General features: G+C 55.6%; 1 protein-coding gene across 1 annotated transcript in view; it reads left to right on the forward strand.

Annotated features, from left to right (window-relative positions):
• The window catches only part of LOC115304168 (receptor-type tyrosine-protein phosphatase N2-like), a 333289-nt gene that overhangs the window by 297548 nt on the left and 16146 nt on the right, over window positions 1-19595 (forward strand). Inside the window, exons 7-9 of the mRNA XM_029954228.1 lie at window positions 3113-3295; window positions 4724-4764; window positions 7213-7592. Of these exons, the coding sequence (XP_029810088.1) occupies window positions 3113-3295; window positions 4724-4764; window positions 7213-7592 (604 nt within the window). The remainder of the gene's footprint in view (window positions 1-3112; window positions 3296-4723; window positions 4765-7212; window positions 7593-19595) is intronic.

Genomic DNA, 19595 nt, shown 5'->3' on the forward strand with positions numbered 1-19595 from the left:
AACTGAATGTTGAGCCAAGCAGGAGGCAGCGCCTGGTGCGGCTCAGCCTTCCGGGGCACGGGCGGCGTGTTCTCTGCTTCTTGCCGTGAAGACGCTGAACCGCAGCCCGAGCTCAGCACGGGCGCCCCGGCTCCGTGTTCACGGTGGGGCGCGAGGGGCGAGGGGCAGTGGGGGCTGCGTGACTCGTGGCCGTCAGCTCCTCGTCCTGGCCGTACGCAGAGCTATCACTCACTCGTGGTGCTGCCCCGGGGAAGCGAGTGACTCACAGGCCTGGCTCACTCGTCCCCGTTTTACGTGGAAGGGAACTGCGCACCAGCGAGAGTAAGGGGCTTCCCCGCCACACACGGGGGTGCCAGCGGGAGCCGAGTCCGTGCCCGTGTGGGCCGAGCTGTGTGTGCAGCCTTCCCGGCTGCCCGAAGCAATCCTGGCCACACGCAGTGCTCTTAGAAACCAAATCTCAGCCACGGCTGCTGCCAAGAAAGGAGAAAACCCCTGCAGATTCCAGAATTATGTGGCCTGAGAAAGTGGCCGGGAAGCCACTGCCCCCGGGGTGGGGTTCACGGCCGACACCCAGCAGTTGCCTGTACTGACGGCCCAGCGGGAAGCAGACACGGCCTGGCCCGGGGCTCCCGCCGCCTCCGCGGGGAGGCCTCTGCTCTCTCCTCCCTCCTGGGCCAGCCCTGTGCCCGCCCGTCCCTCAACGCCGTGGGCCCCGCGGCTCTCTGTCGCTGTGTTGCACGAGTGGTCGGGTCTGCACGTGGAGACCCTGGGGGTTTTCGTGACACGGTTTCGGTCAGGATTGTTGCTCATGGTCATGTGATGGGAGGAAGGGCTGTGGAGGGACTTGGGGTCGCCGTGGACTCTCTTCTTTCTGAAAGTGCCTTCTCCGAGCAGATGCCTGTTCTGTGTCGGCGTGAGGGCAGGGCCGCCGACTGCTGAGTGCCGAGAAGGTGGGCGGGAGAGGGAAGGTGCTGCCAGGAATCAAGTGCGCCACTCTGGTTTAGTTCCCAGAGATGGAATGTTAAAAAACACGAAAAGCCGACATTTCTGAACTTGTAAGAAGCGGAAATAATCCCCACCCCACGTGGTTCCGAGGACGGCCTGAGCGAGGCCTGGAGCGTGTGAGCTCTCCGGCGGCGCCGCTGTGAGGGAGCCAAGCCCTGAGAACCCCGTCCCGCGTGAACCTCCACCCGGAACCAGTGACGCTGAGCGGCGGGAGCTCAGGGGAGAGGCCGGGGCCCCTCCACGTCGGAAACACCACCCCGTCGCGTGTTACAGTTCCTGAGGTTGACGTTTCCTGGGGTGTGTGGAGGCCAAGTGCGCAGGTGAGTGTGCCGACAGGTGTGCACGGGAGACCAGGTGCCCTCAGACGTCCCCGTCATCCCAGGAGTGTCTCCCCAACACCGTCCCCTGCGCCGGCCCCTCCGCTGCGGAGCCGCCTGCGTCTGAGGGTCACGCATGTCCAGCGACCGGCTTCCTCCGCTCGGCATCACCCCGCTGGCGTCCTGTGCACTCTTGCCCGTGGCCGTGGGTCACTGCTGTCCGTGCAGACACACGACCGATAGCTCATCCGTCCTGCTGTCGGGGGACTTCGGACTTCAGAGTTCTGTGGTGTAGCTGGTGTGAACAGGCTGCTGAGCACACGCCTGTGCGCCTCTTCCGCGACACAGGTCCTCGGGCACGTGTTCCAGGGACCTGGAAGGGACACAGTCTCTGCATGAGCACTCCTGGGGCGGTGAACATCACCCCCCGGGGGCACAGAAGCCCCCGGTGCTCCCCTCCCTCTCCGTCTGTCCAAGTCGAGCCACATTAGCAGGCTCGCAGTGCGCGTACTGCGGGTTAATGAGCCTCTCCAGGAGCACCGCGTGCTCACTGGCCGTTTGTGCAGTTTCTTGTCTGAAGTTTCTGTTCAACTCCTTTGCTTATTTTTGTTAGAATGTCCCTTTTATTATTATTATTGATGTCACAGCAGTTTTTAAATGTATATTCTGGCTAACAGTGTTATGGCACAGCTTTCTGTTTGGCCAGCTTTTGAAAAAATAGTTCTCTTTCTCCACTGAAACGGCTTTGAATGAAGGCAGCTTTTTGAAAACTGTCTACTTAGGGTCCCGGACGCCCCGCCGAAGCCACGTGTGTGGTGGTAACGCGCTCACGCGCTGGTCCCGTGCTTCCCATCGCGTGTTTTACACACCCTGTGAGAAGCGTCTTCACGTCCTCTGGAGTCACAGGAACCGGGAGAGAGGCCGAGCCTCGCGCACCCGCCCGGCCACCCTCTGGGAGCCCCCGGCGCTTCTCGCGGGGCTGTGTCCCCGGCCGGTGTCGCTCCCGCAGAGCCTCCCACCCTGCGGGCCTCCTGGTGACGGACTGGTCTGGCTCCTTGAATGACAGGGTCCCGTCTCTCCGTCACGTCCGTGCTGGGAGGCTCTGTCCCGGACGCACTTCTGAATTAGAAGTTTTCTCCTTAACATTTCACATGGGTCCTTCCTGTGTGTGTCACCAAACACCTAGTTACAAATATGCGGAGACGCCACTCACCGGACATGCTGCGTCACGCCCTCCTCTGTGCTGAGTCAGCGCTGCCTGCGTCCCGTCGCGTTGGGCCTCTGGGGGCTGTTGGGGGCCGTCTTTACCGCGACTTTCCCAGGAAATGCCGCTGCGTGGCTCTCTCGGGCTCATTCTTGGGGTTTGCCGGGCGCCTTGGCTCTCAAAGTGAATGTTCTTCGCTAATTTGGGGAATTTCCAGAGGATTTTTCCTTCCCCTGGGGTTTGTGGTCCCTTCTCCCCTTTCCTTGCTCTCCAGCTGTGGTCTGTCGTGCCCCCGGCGGCTCTGAGGCCACTGAGGTTCCGCTCAGTCGTTTTCAGTTTTTGCTGTTCTTCAGAGAATGGTAGTTCCCGTTGCCCTGAGCCTCGCTGACCCCTGCTCCCCATCGTCCCGCTGCTGCCGGGCCGCGCGGGGGGTGTTGGACTGCAGATACCGTGCTCTCCTTTACATGACTGGCCCCTGGGACCCCTGCCCTGCTGCCCCACAGGGGATGGTTCGTTCAGCCCCTCGTCCCGGCGCTGACCGCTCCTCCTTGGTGTCTCCTGTGCTTGCTCCCGTGTGTGCCCCCAGAAACGCTTATCCAGAGTCTCCTGAAGGACCTCGGACAGCAGCCGGACCTCGGCGGGATGGCCCGCGTGATCGCCTCTGCCGTGCAGGCCGTGGGGGCAGAAGGGCAGCCGCCGGGTGCCAAGGAAGGAGCCGCAGGGGAGCCGAGAGAGCCGGGCATTGGCCAGCCGGGTGCAGGCGTGCGAGGTGAGCCCCCAGCCCCGGCTCGGGTTTGTGGGTCGTGGGGCGGGAGGGGGCGCAGAGGCCTGGCTCACCAGCTGTTAAATGTTCCTTCTGCTGAGGAGACATGGATTTGGAGTAACGATTTCTCTGTTTGAACTTTTGCCTCTAAAAGCTTTCTTAACGGGCTAAGCCTACCAGAGCAATTATGTTGAAAGGCAGTTGCTCTCTATGCTGAGGTTCAGGGTTAGAAAAAACAGGACTGATAGAAAGTGTTTTTGTTTGGATTGTGTGGGTGAACAGAGTCAGATATTTGACTAATACAGTGGAGAGGCTGCATTCAAATGTCTGCGTGAGGCTCACAGCCACCCCTGAGGCTGCCCCAGCGAGAGAACAGTGCGTGTGTGTGTGCACACACAGATGCATGCACACATGCATGTACACTCAAGCGCGCACACACATGTACACCTGTGGATATGCATGCATGTGTGCACATACATGCACATGTACGCATGTGCCTCCCCACATACATGTGCGCACACCTGTTCACACACATGCACACGCTATACATGCACACCTGTGTGCAGACATGCCTGCCTGCACACGTGCACACACATGCATACACTATACATGCACACCTGTGTGCACACATGCACACACACACGCAGCCACTGGGACCCTTGGGCTGAGGGCTGAGCAGGACAGGCTTCGTCCCCCCGACTACTGGCCTTCTCTGTGCCTGACTGCTTCTCAGAGTCTCTGGAACTACATGAAAGCATCTAATTCAGTGTCCTGCACATGGAAGGCACACATAAAACATGTGCCAGAAACACAGGTGAAAATATGCAAGTGTCTGTCCTCTGTGGGCTGGGACAAAGGCGTGCTGGGAGGCTGGGATCAGGGCCCCCAACGCCGGCAGGACGAGGCTGTGTGTTAGGCAGCCAAGGAGTAAGTCAGCTGCTGCGTGTCTGGGGGGTGGGGGAGGGGTCTAGAAGGTGCCTGGCCTGTGGGGCTGCACGAGCTCCCCAGTTACGCGCCATCGGGCACCGCCGGCAGGGTATTTAGAAAACGACTGTCACCGTAAAGTAATGAAGTCTGAAGGCATCTCCGCTTGCGGTGGTTTGGTGCGGACGCCTTTGCTTTTCTGTGACTATTAACTGCCACCGCCCCTGATGTTCTTGCTGTGAGCTAGCTCTGAGGACGGCACACAGACCCGCGAGGCTGGGAACGCGGCTTGTTCCTGACCTCACGTCTGTGTCTTAGCTGGCACGCCCCTCCTCTTCCATGAAGCTTGCAGAAGGCTAACATTGTGCTGGAAACAGAAAAAGTCTACTTTATAGTAGAAGCTAGGCCGTCATTATGCCCGACCTTCTGTGAAGGGCTCGGGCCCCTGGTGTGGGCGTCGCCTGAGACAGCTTCGTGACAAGGCTCCTCCCACTGCTGTGTCTCCCGCAGGTGCCAGAGCGCCGGGCGGAGGCGGCGGAGTTTCCGGACAGGTGAGCGGCGCGTCTCTGCGTGCGTGCTTCCCCGCAGACCGAGAGCTGGCCGGTCATCCCTCTGTGCGGATTTGGGAACGAGTGTGAGACACAAAGGGTTTTTTGTTTTTTATTTCAGAAAAGGGTAGGGAAACGCTCATAATCCCCAAACTGGGAAAAAGGATGAAGAATACAAACAAAATTGTGTCTGTTTTGATACATACTGATATCTACTTTCAGACTATATACTAATACCCATTGGAGGACTATGAAAAATAGGGTTAGTACAAATAAGAAAATTAATATTCCCTAGAATTTTCACACCTGGACGGACTACATCAAATGCCTGCTCTGTGTCCTGTGTGCACTGACCCCTGAGCTTCCTGGAGCAGGACCCTCACAGCCTCTGGGCCGCTGAGGCCTGCACTGGCTAACATGGCACCACCACGTGGTGGCTATTTAAACTTAAATTCATTAAAACCAAGTAAATAAAAAGTTCAGTTCCTGAGTTGCGTTAGCCACATTTCGAGTGTTGCTCTGTAGGGAGTGGGTTGGATGGCGCAGACTCAGAGCGTCTCCGTCATTGCCGGAGGGTTCCGGTGGGCAGCGCTGCTCGGGAAGGCAATCCGAACAAGGGCTTAGTCACAGGTGCACCCACTCACCCAGGGCTTCCTGTTTCAGAGCCTTTGCTCATCAGTGCGAGCGAGCCGTGAGGACGCAGAAAATCAGTGCGTAAGCAATGACAGTGACGTGCGGCTCTGTTTGTCGAGTGGAGAAGTTTTGGTTAGTTCTTCTCTTTCCAGATTATCTCAGTGGTTTTTGGCTCAATGCCTGTTAGCAAGTTGCAGAAGAAAACATCAACAGTCCTCTTAAATGTCCATTAGAAACGGGGGGTATTCTGTGTCCGTTGCGGAGGGAGATATGGCCTAAGAAGACGATTCTTGACTTAGGAAGTGCAGGGAAGATTACCGCGGTGGCCAAAGCCAAGGCAGCGGGGCCCCTCCGGCAAACTTCAGTCCACGCAGACTCTGTGGCGACCCCAGGGTCCCTCTACCCTACCTTTCCATCCTAAACAAGTTGAATTTTGATTCATTGCTCTGTTACTTGGGGTAGGTTTTCAGGCGATTTTTTTTCCAGAGGGTATTTGAGTGTTGTGTTTTCTGAGCTTGTATTTATTAACCTCTTTTGTCTCCCCTTCTCACGGAATGCAATTTAAGCAAAAACATAATTCTCTTTCCTTCAAAAGCCTGAGGAGAGTGTTTCCTCCCTGCTTGGTAACTGAAGCACTATGTTCTGTCACCGGTCAGGACCCAAAGTTGAGCAAATGTTTTTACCAAGATACTATTTTCTTTAAATATTTCAAAACACAAGAGGAAAAAATTATGTAAAGTTTTTAGTTAAGAAGAGAAAGGGAAGGGCAAAGTAAACCCACTTCCCCTTCCTCCATCCTGTATAATGCGGGAGATGTAATTTCATGGGGAAACAGGAGATACCTCGCGGAATGAGCATGGGTCCCTTGCTCCTGTGCATGGTCGGAGGTGCCCTGGGCATGCCCTCACTTCCTGTGACCGTCCACTTCCCTGGGAAGCAGGCCGGAGTCTGGGGGGCAGCGTGGCCTGGTGACGGCAGCTCTGACCCCCGTTAGAGCTGCCCTGGGATTCTCGATCTGCCAGTCGGCGCCACAGTGGTCTTGTCGAATCGTTAACCCCTGTAGGCCTCAGGAGTCCACAGATTAGAGGTGACGCTCGGCCTGTACTCCCGGGCTGGGGTGACGATTACATGACAGAACGAGCACTGAGTGCTGAGCACCGCGTCTGGCACACAGTCAGTGCTGAGTGTGTACGCGCACCTTCGTCTGTCGAGATGAATTGAGTCTGAGGGCCCCTGTCCGGGAAACGGGGGTCAGGATGGGCGAGCCCTTGCGTCTGAGGACCCAGGCCCCTGGTGCTGTGAGGCTGCAGCTACGTGTCCCCTGGCAGCTTAGTCCTGGTGTCTCCATTGCCCTGTGGAGTGGGGCAGGCGTGGCAGGTCCTAACTCCCAGGGCGCCGCAGGGACTCGGGAGCCGTGCGGACCAGGGGTCCGAGACAGAGGGCTGCGCGTCACAGGGCTGAGCACGGGCAGCAGCACTGCTGCCGTCAGAGGCCCGTCGTTTGCAGAGGGGTAGGCTGGGGTCTCGGAATCCACATGCGCTCTTTTTAAAACTTTAGATGCCACGCGCCCCCACTGATTTTACAAAGGCAGGTTCTTTAGGGAGGTGTGTGTGTGAGAGAGAGACCGAGAGAACAACCAGAGCCAGACAGGTGGGCTCTGAGCGGCGCCGATGTGCGAGGCCCTGGCCCCCGGCCCCCGGCCCCGGCTGACCTGTCTCGCCCAGATGTGATTCTGAGTGTGGCTGTGACGGTACCGGTCCTCCCCCTGCGGCTACTCCCCCCCCCCCACTTCATCTCACGGAGCCTTCTTTCCACCAGGTCAGTCATTTGAGCCTCGAACTTGGGGACCACCTGCAGGATCCTGGCTTCCAGCTCTCTCCTGCCATCCCCCTTCTCACGGAGCCCTTCAAAATGGAGGCAAAGAAATCGGAGGCTCCTGAGACCCCCCCGACTTGGGAGGAGGAGAGCGCCGGGGTGGAGGACGTGAGGACTCAGACCTACTCCAAGGAGCGGCTGCAGAGGCCACCTCCCGCGGAGCCCAAGACAGGCGGCTCCGGCGAGTTCTGGCCCTGGGCCCCGCGGCCCTGGCAGGAAGGTGCCCGGCTCGCGGCCGGGGCCCAGGCACCCCCCGGGGAAGGCCTGCGGCTGGAGGTCAAGCCTTCCCAGGAGGACCACGGCTACATTGTGACCGGGACTGAGTGAGTAGAGGCTCGGTGCCCACCGGGTGGGAGGGGTGGCAGGGCCTCACCCTGGCCTGTCCTCACCCGGAGCCCCGGGAGGCGGCATCCCGGGTGTCTCGGGGGCCGGGGGCCAGCCGGCAGCCAGCCTGTCCGTCACCCAGTTTCTGACCCAGGAGCCTAGACTTGGGGACAGTTCTCCACAAAGCAGAGCCCTTCATCTCTTGTCACAGCCTCCGCCCTGCAGCCCAGAGAGCGGGGCACAGGGACGCGGTGGCCCCTCGGGGCGGTGGGGCGAGGGCCTGTGCCTGTGAGGTCTCCATGCCGGTGAACGTCCAGAAGAGCAGGCCAGGTATTAGGACACGAGTGCTCCTTCAGAGGGACACGGCCTTCGGGACGGGGTACTTGTCCCTCTGCCCATTCTGACCTGCACGCATCGAGGGGCCCCGTGCCCACAGTGTGTACCTGGGGGGTGGCACACGGGCCGCCCCATTTTCAGGTCCTTATACCAATGACTCTGGCTTTTGACGCTGTCTTTGTAAAACCATTGTGTCTTCTTTAAGTAACAGACGCACGTGGCTGACCGCGTGTGCACCTGTGTGCAGTCACGCCCACACACGATTTAGCTGTTGTGTTTTAGTGTTCGCTGTTCAGGCACGTCTTCATTGTTAGTTCTCAGGTTGCCTGGATTTCAGTGGTTACACACGGTGTGGAGGGGCTGCTCACGGCCCGCGCCATTTCTCATGCTGGTCCTGCACCCCTGCTTTCTGGGCCCACACCTCCCGACAGGGTCCCCCCCGCCCGCAGGCAGCCAGAGTTGCTACCCTGCAGGTAGCAAATTTCATCAGTTAGCAATAGTTGTACAACACAATTGGGCAGAAAGTACGTATCAAAACAAAGCCAGCTTCAAACCTCAGACTCCCGAGCTGCCGACAGTGCTGGGACTTGCGCTCCAGAGACGTCCTCCGTAGCGATGCTTCAGCTCGCCCTGAAACACTGACTCGTTTTCCCAAGTGTGGTGTGTGGAGACGCGGCCTCCCGTTTCCACCCCCTTTGGCGGGACGGGGAGCTCCCCGCGCCCGTCTCCGGTCAGGCTCCGGAAGGCCAGCTCTCGATGGCCTGGTCCTCAGAATCATCGTTCAGAGCAGCACAGGTGGGAACTAGGAGACGACCAGCCTGGCGGCCGAGGGCCCAGTGCTGCGCTGCTGGGGCAAAGGCGGGGCACCTCCTCCAGTCCTTTGGGAAGCAAGCAAGCCGTTCGGACGGCAGTTACTTATTCTAGATCGTCAAACTCTGTTTTGTGGAGTCTTCCCTCCCTTGGGAGCCATTGCTAAGTTGTGTGTGTGTGTGTGTGTGGTTTCTATATTCATCTGTATGTCTGTGTGTGTCATGTGTATGTTGCATGCGTGTGTTGTCGGTATGCATCTGTGTGTGTCTGTGTCTCATGTGTGTTGTGTGCACGTGTGTGTGCACATGTGGGTGTGTGGCCGTGTGTGCACGCGCGTGTGTGCGTGTTGTCTGTATGCATCTGTGTGTGTCTGTGTCTCGTGTGTTGTGTGCACGTGTGTGTGCACATGTGGGTGGGTGGCCGTGTGCGCGCGCGTGTGTCTGTGCGTGTTGTCCGTATGCATCTGTGTGTGTCTGTGTCTCATGTGTGTTGTGTGCACATGTGGGTGGGTGGCCGTGCGTGCGCGCGTGTGTCTGTGCCTGTTGTCCGCATGCATCTGTGTGTGTCCGGGTGTCCTGTGCACGTGTGTGCTGATCCCCACCGGCTCCTGCGCGGCCGTGCGAGGGCCTCCTTTCCTGCCGGCAGGACCGGGTGGATGAGGGCTTGTTCCAGCGGGAGGCGGGGCTGCTCTTGTGTTGGGTCTCTGGTCCCAGCTGCCACCGCAGGGCTGGGAAAGGGACTCTCGCAGCCTTGGGTCACCAGGAGTGGCAGTGGACGATCTGCCTCAGGGTGACCCTCGGGGGAAGTGAGCCTGGGGAGTGCAGGCCAGCGCCCCAGGGAGGAGAGGCCCCCCAGTCAGCGTTTCCTCGTGCTTTCTGACTTCCCCGTGGAAAATGAAGCCACTGTCAGGGCCGGGTTTTTCTTTGCTTTCAGAGTTTATTTTTTTGTAGAGCTTTCCTGGCCTAGACCTTTGGGACTTGAACGTTTACTTGCTACAAGCAGGGGTCAAAGAGAAAATCATTATCGCAACCATTTCCCTTTTCTTTTTGCTGCCTCCATTGGATGGAAGATATTTGGTGAAGATAAAACAGCTTTGTATCAAGAGTTCGTTCTGTTTGCCACCACGGGATTACGCTCCCTCCCTTCTGTGGGGAGAGATTGAGATTTCTGCCTCTCTTATCAGATTAGTTGGTAATTTGGGATTCTCCAGGGCAAGATTTCACCAGATCTCAGCTTAAGCCTTAATAGACGAGCTATTAATTGACAAGAACCCAATGCCGTCCCTAAAACACAAAGGACGCCTGTGCGCCCGATTGTTCTGTAAGAAGGAGAAAGAACGTGACCATCACGGGTCTGTCCCCTCACCGCCACGCCTCGCCTTCAAGCGTGCACACAGGGCTTAGCTTCGCTGTCCTCTGTCTCCGTCCTCTGCTGGGCAGGGTGCCCTCCCTCCTTTGCGGTTTACATTCTTCCCTCTTTTACGCCCTGGTGGTCTGTTCGAGACCAGAGGAAGGTCAGGACTCCAAGGGTGAGCTTCCACAAGTGCCAGGTTTGGAGGAGAGGCCACACGGGAGGTGAATTTGAGGCCAAGACGTCCGTTTGTGTCTCTGAAAAGAAGACACCATGCTTCACGTCGGGTAAAGAAATGCTGAGGAGCGCGAGGCCCTGCTGGTGTGCAGGTCATACAGGCGCCCTGCTGTTTGGGGCGCGCCCCCCGTGGAAGGACGTCTGAGCAGACGGGCTCTGGGGAAGCGAGCGCACTGGACGCTGAGCGGCCACCAGGCTGGTAGGGAGACGGTGACACTCCCGAAGGACCGGGCTGCCCCGCGGGCGGTGGGCAGCTTGCTTGAGGACAGTTGGGGCCCGGCTCTCCTGTGGAAGCACCCGGAGCACCTGCTCCTGCTCTCCAGTGCCGGTGGACACAGGGCTGGGCGTTCAGGGCAGGAGCCGCAGGGGCAGGTGCGAGGCCCAGGGAGCAGGTCCCCGTGCTGGGTGGCAGTGGCCCAGCAGCAGGGAGCACGGAGAACGTGGGTCGCCCTGGCAGAGCCGAGGGTATGGCAGCTTTGGGCAAAGAAGACGCGGTGGAGCGCAGGGGCCTCGGGGAGGCTGCGGAGAGGGCGGGGTCGGAATGGCCTCGGGCGCCCATCGCCGTTCTCAAAGACGCAGGCTGGTTGTAGGTTTCCTGTGATGTTTTCTTCCCACAAAACTCCCGTCCCTTGGCCAGGCCTGTCGGCGAAGCTCCGATGGCGTTCTAGCGGCCTGCGCGCCCGCCGTGTTCCCACCTGCTTCCTGGGCAGCGCCAGCGGCGCCCCGATGCGACCTTGTTCCGCGTAGAGCCTTCCTGGGGGGACATTGCTTCTCCCGTCATGGACTCGCAAGTGTCACAGCTCGTGTGCTCGGAGGACACGGCGGCCGACGAGGGTCACCAGGGAGCGGCCGTCTTCCCCGCCTGCACGGGGACCCCTGGCTGCCCGCGAAGGCCCTCAGAGCTGAGTCAGGGCCCCGGGGCCGCGGCGCTTCTCGGGAACGCAGGCAAGAACACAGGAGGCCTGGGGGCTGGAGTCGTTTCCTGTTTATTCCTTCCTTGTTGGACGGATTCGGTGGTGGCACTGTCTGCGGGTTTGTTCGTTCTGGTCTAGCTTCAGACCGCGTCTCCAGTTCCAGACATACACCGCCATCTTCTCAGGACGTGACGAGTCCCCGATAGTCACCATGCATCCTGTTGGCTTGTCTCAGGAGACTGTGTGGTGTGACGTGCTCGGTCACCTGAGCAGAGTTTAGTCGGGGAGGCAGCCATGAGCGCATATAGTCACAGTTGCTCCCCTGGTAAACCAGGAGACCACCTTCCAGACTAAAATCCCTGACTGCGTAGTTGATCGTTGTAGGGAAACGGCCATGAAAAGAAGGGCACGTGGTGGTCTCTGAGCCCCAGATGGTGGCTGTGTCCTGGCTTGTCCGGTTTCGGTGCCTGTTCAGCGCCCACATGCTGGGCACCTGCTCTGTGCAGCAAAGGTCTCAGTGTAAGTGATGGGTCGCTTTGAAGTTCAGATGAGGGAAGCAGGTGGAGCCACAGAACATGGGAGCCACAGAACGTGGGAGCCACAGAACGTGGGCACAACAGAACATGGGAGCCACAGACATGAGAGCCACAGAACGTGGCAGCCATAGAACACGGGAGCCACAAAACATGGGAGCCATAGAACGTGGGCGCCACAGAACACAGGAGCCACAGAACGTGGGCACCACAGAACACGGGAGCCACAGAACACGGGAGCCACAGACACGGGAGCCACAGAACACGGGAGCCATAGAACATGGGAGCCACAGAACGTGGGCACCACAGAACACAGGAGCCACAGAATGTGGGCACCACAGAACACGGGAGCCACAGACACGGGAGCCATAGAACATGGGCGCCACAGAACACGGGAGCCATAGAACATGGGAGCCACAGAACACGGGAGCCACAGACACGGGAGCCACAGAACGTGGGAGCCACAGAAAATGGGAGCCACAGAATGTGGGAGTCACAGAATGTGGGAGAACGTGGACACCACAGAACACGGGAGCCACAGAACACGGGAGCCATAGAACACGGGAGCCACAGAACGTGGGAGCCGTAGAACGTGGGAGCCACAGAACACGGGAGCCATAGAACATGGGAGCCACAGAACATGGGAGCCACAGACACGGGAGCCATAGAACGTGGGCACCACAGAACACGGGAGCCACAGAACACAGGAGCCACAGAACACGGGAGCTATAGACCATGGGAGCCACAGAACATGGGAGCCACAGACACGGGAGCCACAGAACGTGGGAGCCACAGACACGGGAGCCACAGAACGTGGGAGCCACAGAAAACGGGAGCCACCGAATGTGGGAGCCACCGAATGTGGGAGAACGTGGACACCACAGAACACGGGAGCCACAGAACACGGGAGCCACAGAACATGGGAGCCATAGAACACGGGAGCCACAGACATGGGAGCCACAGAACGTGGGAGCTGTAGAACGTGGGAGCCACAGAACACGGGAGCCACAGAACACGGGAGCCATAGAACATGGGAGCCACAGAACATGGGAGCCACAGACACGGGAGCCATAGAACGTGGGCACCACAGAACGTGGGAGCCACAGAACATGGGAGCCACAGAACACGGGAGCCACAGAACACGGGAGCTATAGACCGTGGGAGCCACAGAACATGGGAGCCACAGAATGTGGGAGCCACAGAATGTGGGAGAACGTGGGCACCACAGAACACGGGAGCCACAGAACACAGGAGCCATAGAACATGGGAGCCACAGACATGGGAGCCACAGAACGTGGGAGCCACAGAACATGGGAGCCACAGAACACGGGAGCCATAGAACACGGGAGCCACAGAACATGGGAGCCACAGAACACGGGAGCTATATAACGTGGGAGCCACAGAACACGGGAGCCACAGAACACGGGAGCCATAGAACATGGGAGCCACAGAACATGGGAGCCACAGACACGGGAGCCATAGAACGTGGGCGCCACAGAACGTGGGAGCCACAGAACTTGGGAGCCACAGAACACAGGAGCCACAGAACACGGGAGCTATAGAACGTGGGAGCCACAGAACACGGGAGCCACAGAACTCAGGCATCTCCTTTCTCGAGAGAAGGTGCAAATGGCTTCCACTGCGTGGGTCCTCAAGCCTGTGAATTAAAGAAGCTCAGAACCCTGGTTTTCCCTATAAACTTCTCATCCTGACTCCCCGCTCACGCTGCCTCCTGCCGGCCACGAAGTTGTGCCTGCCCAGACTCAGCGACTTCCGGGTGCCCGCCCCTCCTCCCATTCGCTCTGCTCGGCGCTCCGCAGTCCAGCCCCTCTGGGGCGCAGGTGGTCTGTAGCTGCGCTGTGCCTCCCGAACACTCCGGCCTCCTCGCTCACGTTTGCTGTGCTCCTGGACTGCCTGTGTGCCCCCCTCCTCCTGCTCCACTCCGTGGCACAGCCACCATCTCCAGCGGCCTGTGCCTGGGGTGACACCGGCCCCTCCCGGACGGTGAGGATGCCTCCACGTGGCCCCCGGGAAACCACTGATGTCACAGTGTCACACGCAGCCTGGGAGGGGCTGCCCGGGTGTGGCGGGGCCTCCGGAGCAGCTGAAACGTCAGCTCACCTGCTCCCGGGAATCACCAGGAGGGGGCTTTTCGTAAATTCTAGGAAGATGGGTATAATGTGAAGTCCTTCCTCGAGCAGTCTGAGGCCCAGGCTGTGAGTCAGGTCCAGAGCACAGGGGACTCCTTGAACGCGCCGGCCGTGCGGTGTCTGCCTCTCAGTGCAGCTGCGCTGAGCTCCTCCGACAGGGCGTCAGAGACCCCCGCGCCCCCCCCCCCCGCCTGCCGGGAGGGCCGTGATGGCCGCACTGCAGGCGCCCCGGCCACTTCCCAGGACCCACCCACCCCGTCACAGGCCTGGCTTGTCCCCAGGAGCCTCATCCAACAGGCTTCCCTGGCTGTTCAGTTTCCTGTTCGTCATGAGACAACGGATGGGTTTTTGTCGCACTCTTCCTAAGGCAGAATTTTGAACATAGACAGAGATAATGACCCAGGTCCAACCTTGTCCCGTCCACACCGCTGTTTACTCCTGCTGCTTTCAAATAAACGCCGTCTATGTTCTCTGGGAAACGTTTTGTGAACTAGCCTTTACACACGAGGGCCCTTCCTTTTAACACCCCATGCCGTCTTCCTAGTGCCAGACCTCGAGCCTGTGTTCAGCCCCATGTCGCGTCCATGTCAGAACTTCGTTCATTGGTGTTTTGACTCAGGATCCCAGTAAGGCTCACCGCTTACACCGGCTATGCGGTCTCTGATGGGCTCGGTGGGCCTGCTTCCGTCTCGTTGTTGAGGCTGGCGGGATGCGTTGGGTTTCGATGTCACTGGCGGGAATTCCAGCACTGGAGGAGGTCTCAGACGTGTCTGCCTCCAACCCTTGTGTTAGGCGAAGTGAGAAAACACCGTGGAAGTGAGAACGTGGTGGGCCGTGAAGGCAACCTCAGTGCCCCTCTGACCCTGTGGCGTCTGAGTCGGCTTGGCCATGACCAGCCAGCTGGAAGACACCAGAAGGGATGGTGCGATGCCAGGAAGGGGCTCTTTAATGGTCGCCGACCGTGGTGAGCGCCCTTCCCACGTCTGGTGCTTTCTCTTGTGGCAAAGTGTGAGATTGGTGTGGGGACGGCAGGGAGGAGAAGGAAGTATTGGAAAGGCCCAGCCCGTCTGATCAAGCCTGGAAGCTGGGCCTTTAGCACTCGGTGTGCTCCGCACTTGACCTGAGAGTCTGACTCCCACAGGTTGGCTCTGCAGATCAGCTGAGGTGCTCGAGGTGCAAGAGGGTCTCCATAAGTGCCTGTCTCCACAACTGTGTCTGCTTGTGCACCTACCCCCACATGTCTACACTGTCTCTGCCTCATCTGCCTGTATCTGTGTCTGTCATCTATATCCATGTCTGTGTGTCTGCATCAATACCTGCATCTAGATCACTGATCGGTGCAGTGTCCATGTTATCTACACCTACACTTACACCCACGTCCAAAAATGTGCGTGGTCTAATCACGTACATGCCCGTGTGTGCCCCCCTCCGCATCTCCACCTGTGCGTATGTCTGTATCTGACCTACCCTTAAGCCCAATATTCCACTGTGTCACCTCTCTATCTGTGTCCTCACCTACTCCTGTGGGCACATCTGTCCATCTCCATCATGCTGGTTTGGTATCAGAGTTCTAGAATTGTTGGGGAAGCTTTGCATTTCCTCTTTGGTGACACTGAAATTCCATATCAGAAACCCCCAGGGACCTTCAGAGCCAAACCATGGCAATTGATTTTTGAAAAGTGTCATCTGTTTTGTAAATTAACCTTGACTTAATCTGAGTTAAGCAGTTTAAATACCCACCCCCCCCATGGGAGGGAGTAAGAACGAGGGAGAAAAATACGAAAAGAAGGGATGTGGCAGGCTGTCAAAACAGAAGTAAACCGCAAGTGCAAGGTGAAGCCGGAAGGCGAGAGCAGAGTAGGAAAGCGGCCGTTCCCGGACGTGGCTCGGCGGTGACGCAGTGGCTGACTTGGGATGATGACTTAAATAAAAAAAAAGAAGGTCTTCCTAGAAGACCTGGCCGCGGGAGGCTGAGTCCGGGCGCCCTCTCCTAGCGTTTTGTTGTGCAGGAGTCCCTTCCAAGCTTTAGGTCAACTTTACAGCTGTGACTCCCAGCTCTGTAGGTGGGTGGGAAGGAAATCATGTTCCAAAGAGAACAGCATATGCAAAGGGCCTGCATCGGGAGCGGTGTGGACATCTGAGGAGCTGAAATCAGGCCGGGGGAAGGTGAGGACAGTAAATGTGGGAGAGACGGGCATGGCCTCAGGACCCCAATAAGGATTTGGGTCCTTGCCCCAAACAGACCTGGGACCCCACTGGGCAACACTCAGCAGGCAAGCACTGTGGTCGGGGTCCCGCTCTCCCAGGTCCCTCTGCTTCTGAGTGGAGAAGGGATGATGGGAGGTGGGCACAGTGGTGGGAGGGACGCTGGCTAGCCGTTGTGCTGGCTGCTGGGCTGTCCCCTCCACTCTGTTCCTCTCCTGGCTCTCTCGGCACCGTGAGGCAGACCTGCAAGTCGTCTGTGCTGTGCACTGGGCTGGGCAGCTCACCACGATCCCAGGCTGCTCTCCGAGCGGGGCTCCGGCAAGGCTCCCGGGCTGCACTGCTGACCCCGCTCTGCCGCCTCGTGGAGTTCTTATCCTGAACGGATGCTGAACTCCGCTGTGTGCTCCCGCCTCTGTTGAATAAGCGTGACGTTTCACCCCTCATCTTGTAAGTGCGGTGTACCGTGTTGACTGGTGGCAGACGGAGAGCCGTCCTTGCATCCTTGGCATAAATCCTACTTGATCGTGGTGTGTGATCCTTTTGATGTGTTGTTGCATTTGTTTTGCCAAAATCTATGCTAAACATAGACTTCGTATGTATGTTTCATCAGGAATATAACTCTTTTTTCTTGTGGTGTCCTTGTCTGGCTTTGGGATCAGGATAATGCTGACCTTGTAAAACCAGCTCAGAAGTATTCCCTCCTCTTCTGGTTTTTGGAAGGGTTTGAGGAAGATTGGTTCGGATTCTTCTTGGTATGTTTGGTCCAGTTCACCTGCGGGGCCATCTGGTCTTGGGACGGTGCTGCTTACTGATTCAATCTCCTTACTTGTTCCTGGTGTCTTCAGAGTTTTTAACTTCTCTATGATTCAAGGTGGTCCGTTGAGTGTTTCCAGGAACTCATCATTTCCTCTTGGTATAATTGTTGGTAGTTGTTTCTTATGACCTGTTGTAATGTCTCTTTTGTTTCTGATTTTATTTATTCGAGCTCTTTTTTTCTTGGTAAGTCTAGCTAAGGTTTATCTAGTTTATCTTTTAAAAAATCAGCTCTTAGTTTCATTTATCTTTTCTATTTGTCCTTTCAGGCTCTATTTCATATACTTCTGCTCTGATCTTTGTTATTTCCTTCCTTCTGATAACTTTCGCCTTCATTTATGCTTCTTTTTCTAGTTCCTTGAGTTGTAAAGTTAGATTGTTTATTTGCGGTCTTTTTCCTTAATACAGACATTTATCACCGCAAAATTTCCTCTTAGAACTGTTTTGGCTGCCTCCCACATGTACTGGTGCGCCACATTTCCATTTCGTTTGTCTCAAGATATCTGTTATTTCATCTTTGACCCATTGGCTGTTCAGAAGCACATCATTGAATCTCCATATATTTGTGAATTTTCCAGCTTTCTTCTTATTTTTTTAAGTTTTATTTATTTAAATAATTTTTGCACCCTACATGGAGCTTGGACTCATGACCCTGAGACCAAGAGTCTTACCCCTTACTGACCGAGTCAGCCAGGGCCACATCCAGTTTTCTTATGATTGATTTCTGGTTTCATACAATTGTGACTGGAAAAAATGCTTGATACGATTTCAATCTTATTTATTAAGACGTGTGTGGCCTGTCATGTATATGGAGAATGTTCCATGTGTGCTGGAGAAGAATGTGTCTTCTTCTGCTAATGGGTGGAATGTTCTTTCTGTATCGGTTTAGGTCCTTCTGGTCCCTGCTAGTATTACTTTGCTGTCCGTTTCTCCCTTCAGGTATGTTACTATTTGCTTTATGTATTTAGAGGCTCCTTTGTTGGATACGTAAATACTTACAAATGTTGCATCCTCTTGATGAATTGACTCCTTTATTATTATATAATAATCTTTTTGTCTCGTTACAATCTTTGGCCTAAAGTCTGTTTTCTCTAACAGAAGCTTATCCGCCCTTACTTTCCTCTGATTTCCCTTTCCATGGAGTTTCTTTAATCTTTCACTTTAAGTCTGTCGGTGTCCTTAATGCAGAAGTGAGTCTCCTGTAGGCTGCATAGAGTTGGGTATTGTTTTCTTCGTTTTTCCCTATCCATTCAGCCTCACTATGTCTTTTGATCAGAGATTTTAATTCGTTTACATTTAAAGTAATTACTGATAAGTATGGACTTCATATCGTCATTTAGTAAATTGTTTTCTAATTGTTTGGTGATTCCTTTGTTCCTTTCTCTTTCTCTCTTCCCTTATGATTTGATGATTTTCTGTAGTGGTATGCTTTGATTTCTTTCTCTTTCTTTTGTGTATGCATTATAGGCTTTTGCTTTGTGGTTACTATTAGCCTTGGCTTACATAAAATATCTTACATTTATAACAGCCTATTTCAAGCTGATAACAACTTTGAATGCATACAAAGCTCTACATTTTTGTACTACCTTTCTTATTTTATTTTTTTTGATGTCAATATTCTTTTTATAAAACTAAGACACGTGTACTTAGATTTGTAGTAAGCTGTTGGCATTTTTTCCCAAAAATTTAGAGAATCATACTTATGGTGAGTGAGAAGTACAGTCTCATCTTGATGTTAAAAACAAGTTTTTGAATACAACAGTTTTTTACCATTTTTTTTTTTTTACCAGTGAAGAGTTGGTGGTTGTCGACAACTTGACTAATAAGAATAATTCAAGGGGCGCCTGGGTGGTTCAATTGGTTAAGCACCTGGCTTTGGCTCAGGTCATGATCTCACGGTTCATGGGTTCGAGCCCTGTGGCGGGCTCTGTGCTGACAGCTCAGAGCCTGGAGCCTGCTTTGGATTCTGTGTCTCCCTCTCTCTCTGACCCTCCCCTGCTCACACTGCCTCTCTCTGTCCCTCAAAAATCAATTAAAAACATTAAGAAAAGAATAATTCAGGATTACTGCACCTCCAGACGAATCTGCACATGGCCTAGAGACTGTGGGCTCAGCAGCAGAGCAATTCGGTTTGGTTGCACAAATTCCCCTGAGCTCAGTGTCTCACTCATTCTTTGAAAAACATTGGGCTTTATTTTTCTACATGAGGAAGGTGATACTGAATCAAGTTGGGATTTTTGAGTCATGCCGACTCCTCTCTCATTTCCCCTCATGAGAAATATCTTTTCTCTGCACTGGGGAGAATTCCTGTGAGTCAGCAAAAATTCAACTAGCTATAAGGTTATTTAAATAGAGCAAGCATCAGTATTTGTTATAACAATATATAGGGGTAGCTAGAATAATTGGGGAACTTCATGAAAACCTCATTTTCATTGGTTTCAAATATCATCTCATCAAAAAACTTTGTATTGATCCACCCGTCATTTGTTTCCCTACCTTTGGTGAGTTTTTGAGTGACCAGGAAAATGTCTGAACTCAGGAAGTAAAGCAGCAGAAGGGCAAACAATCGCTCTTGAACAGAGTCCTAGACGTGAGTGTCTGGTTGGCAGGGCCGTCGGGCCAGAGGGAAGAGGCAGGAACGCCGTCGCAGAGCT

Source organism: Suricata suricatta, chromosome 2 (genome assembly GCF_006229205.1).
Source record: "Suricata suricatta isolate VVHF042 chromosome 2, meerkat_22Aug2017_6uvM2_HiC, whole genome shotgun sequence".
Lineage (NCBI taxonomy): Eukaryota > Metazoa > Chordata > Mammalia > Carnivora > Herpestidae > Suricata > Suricata suricatta.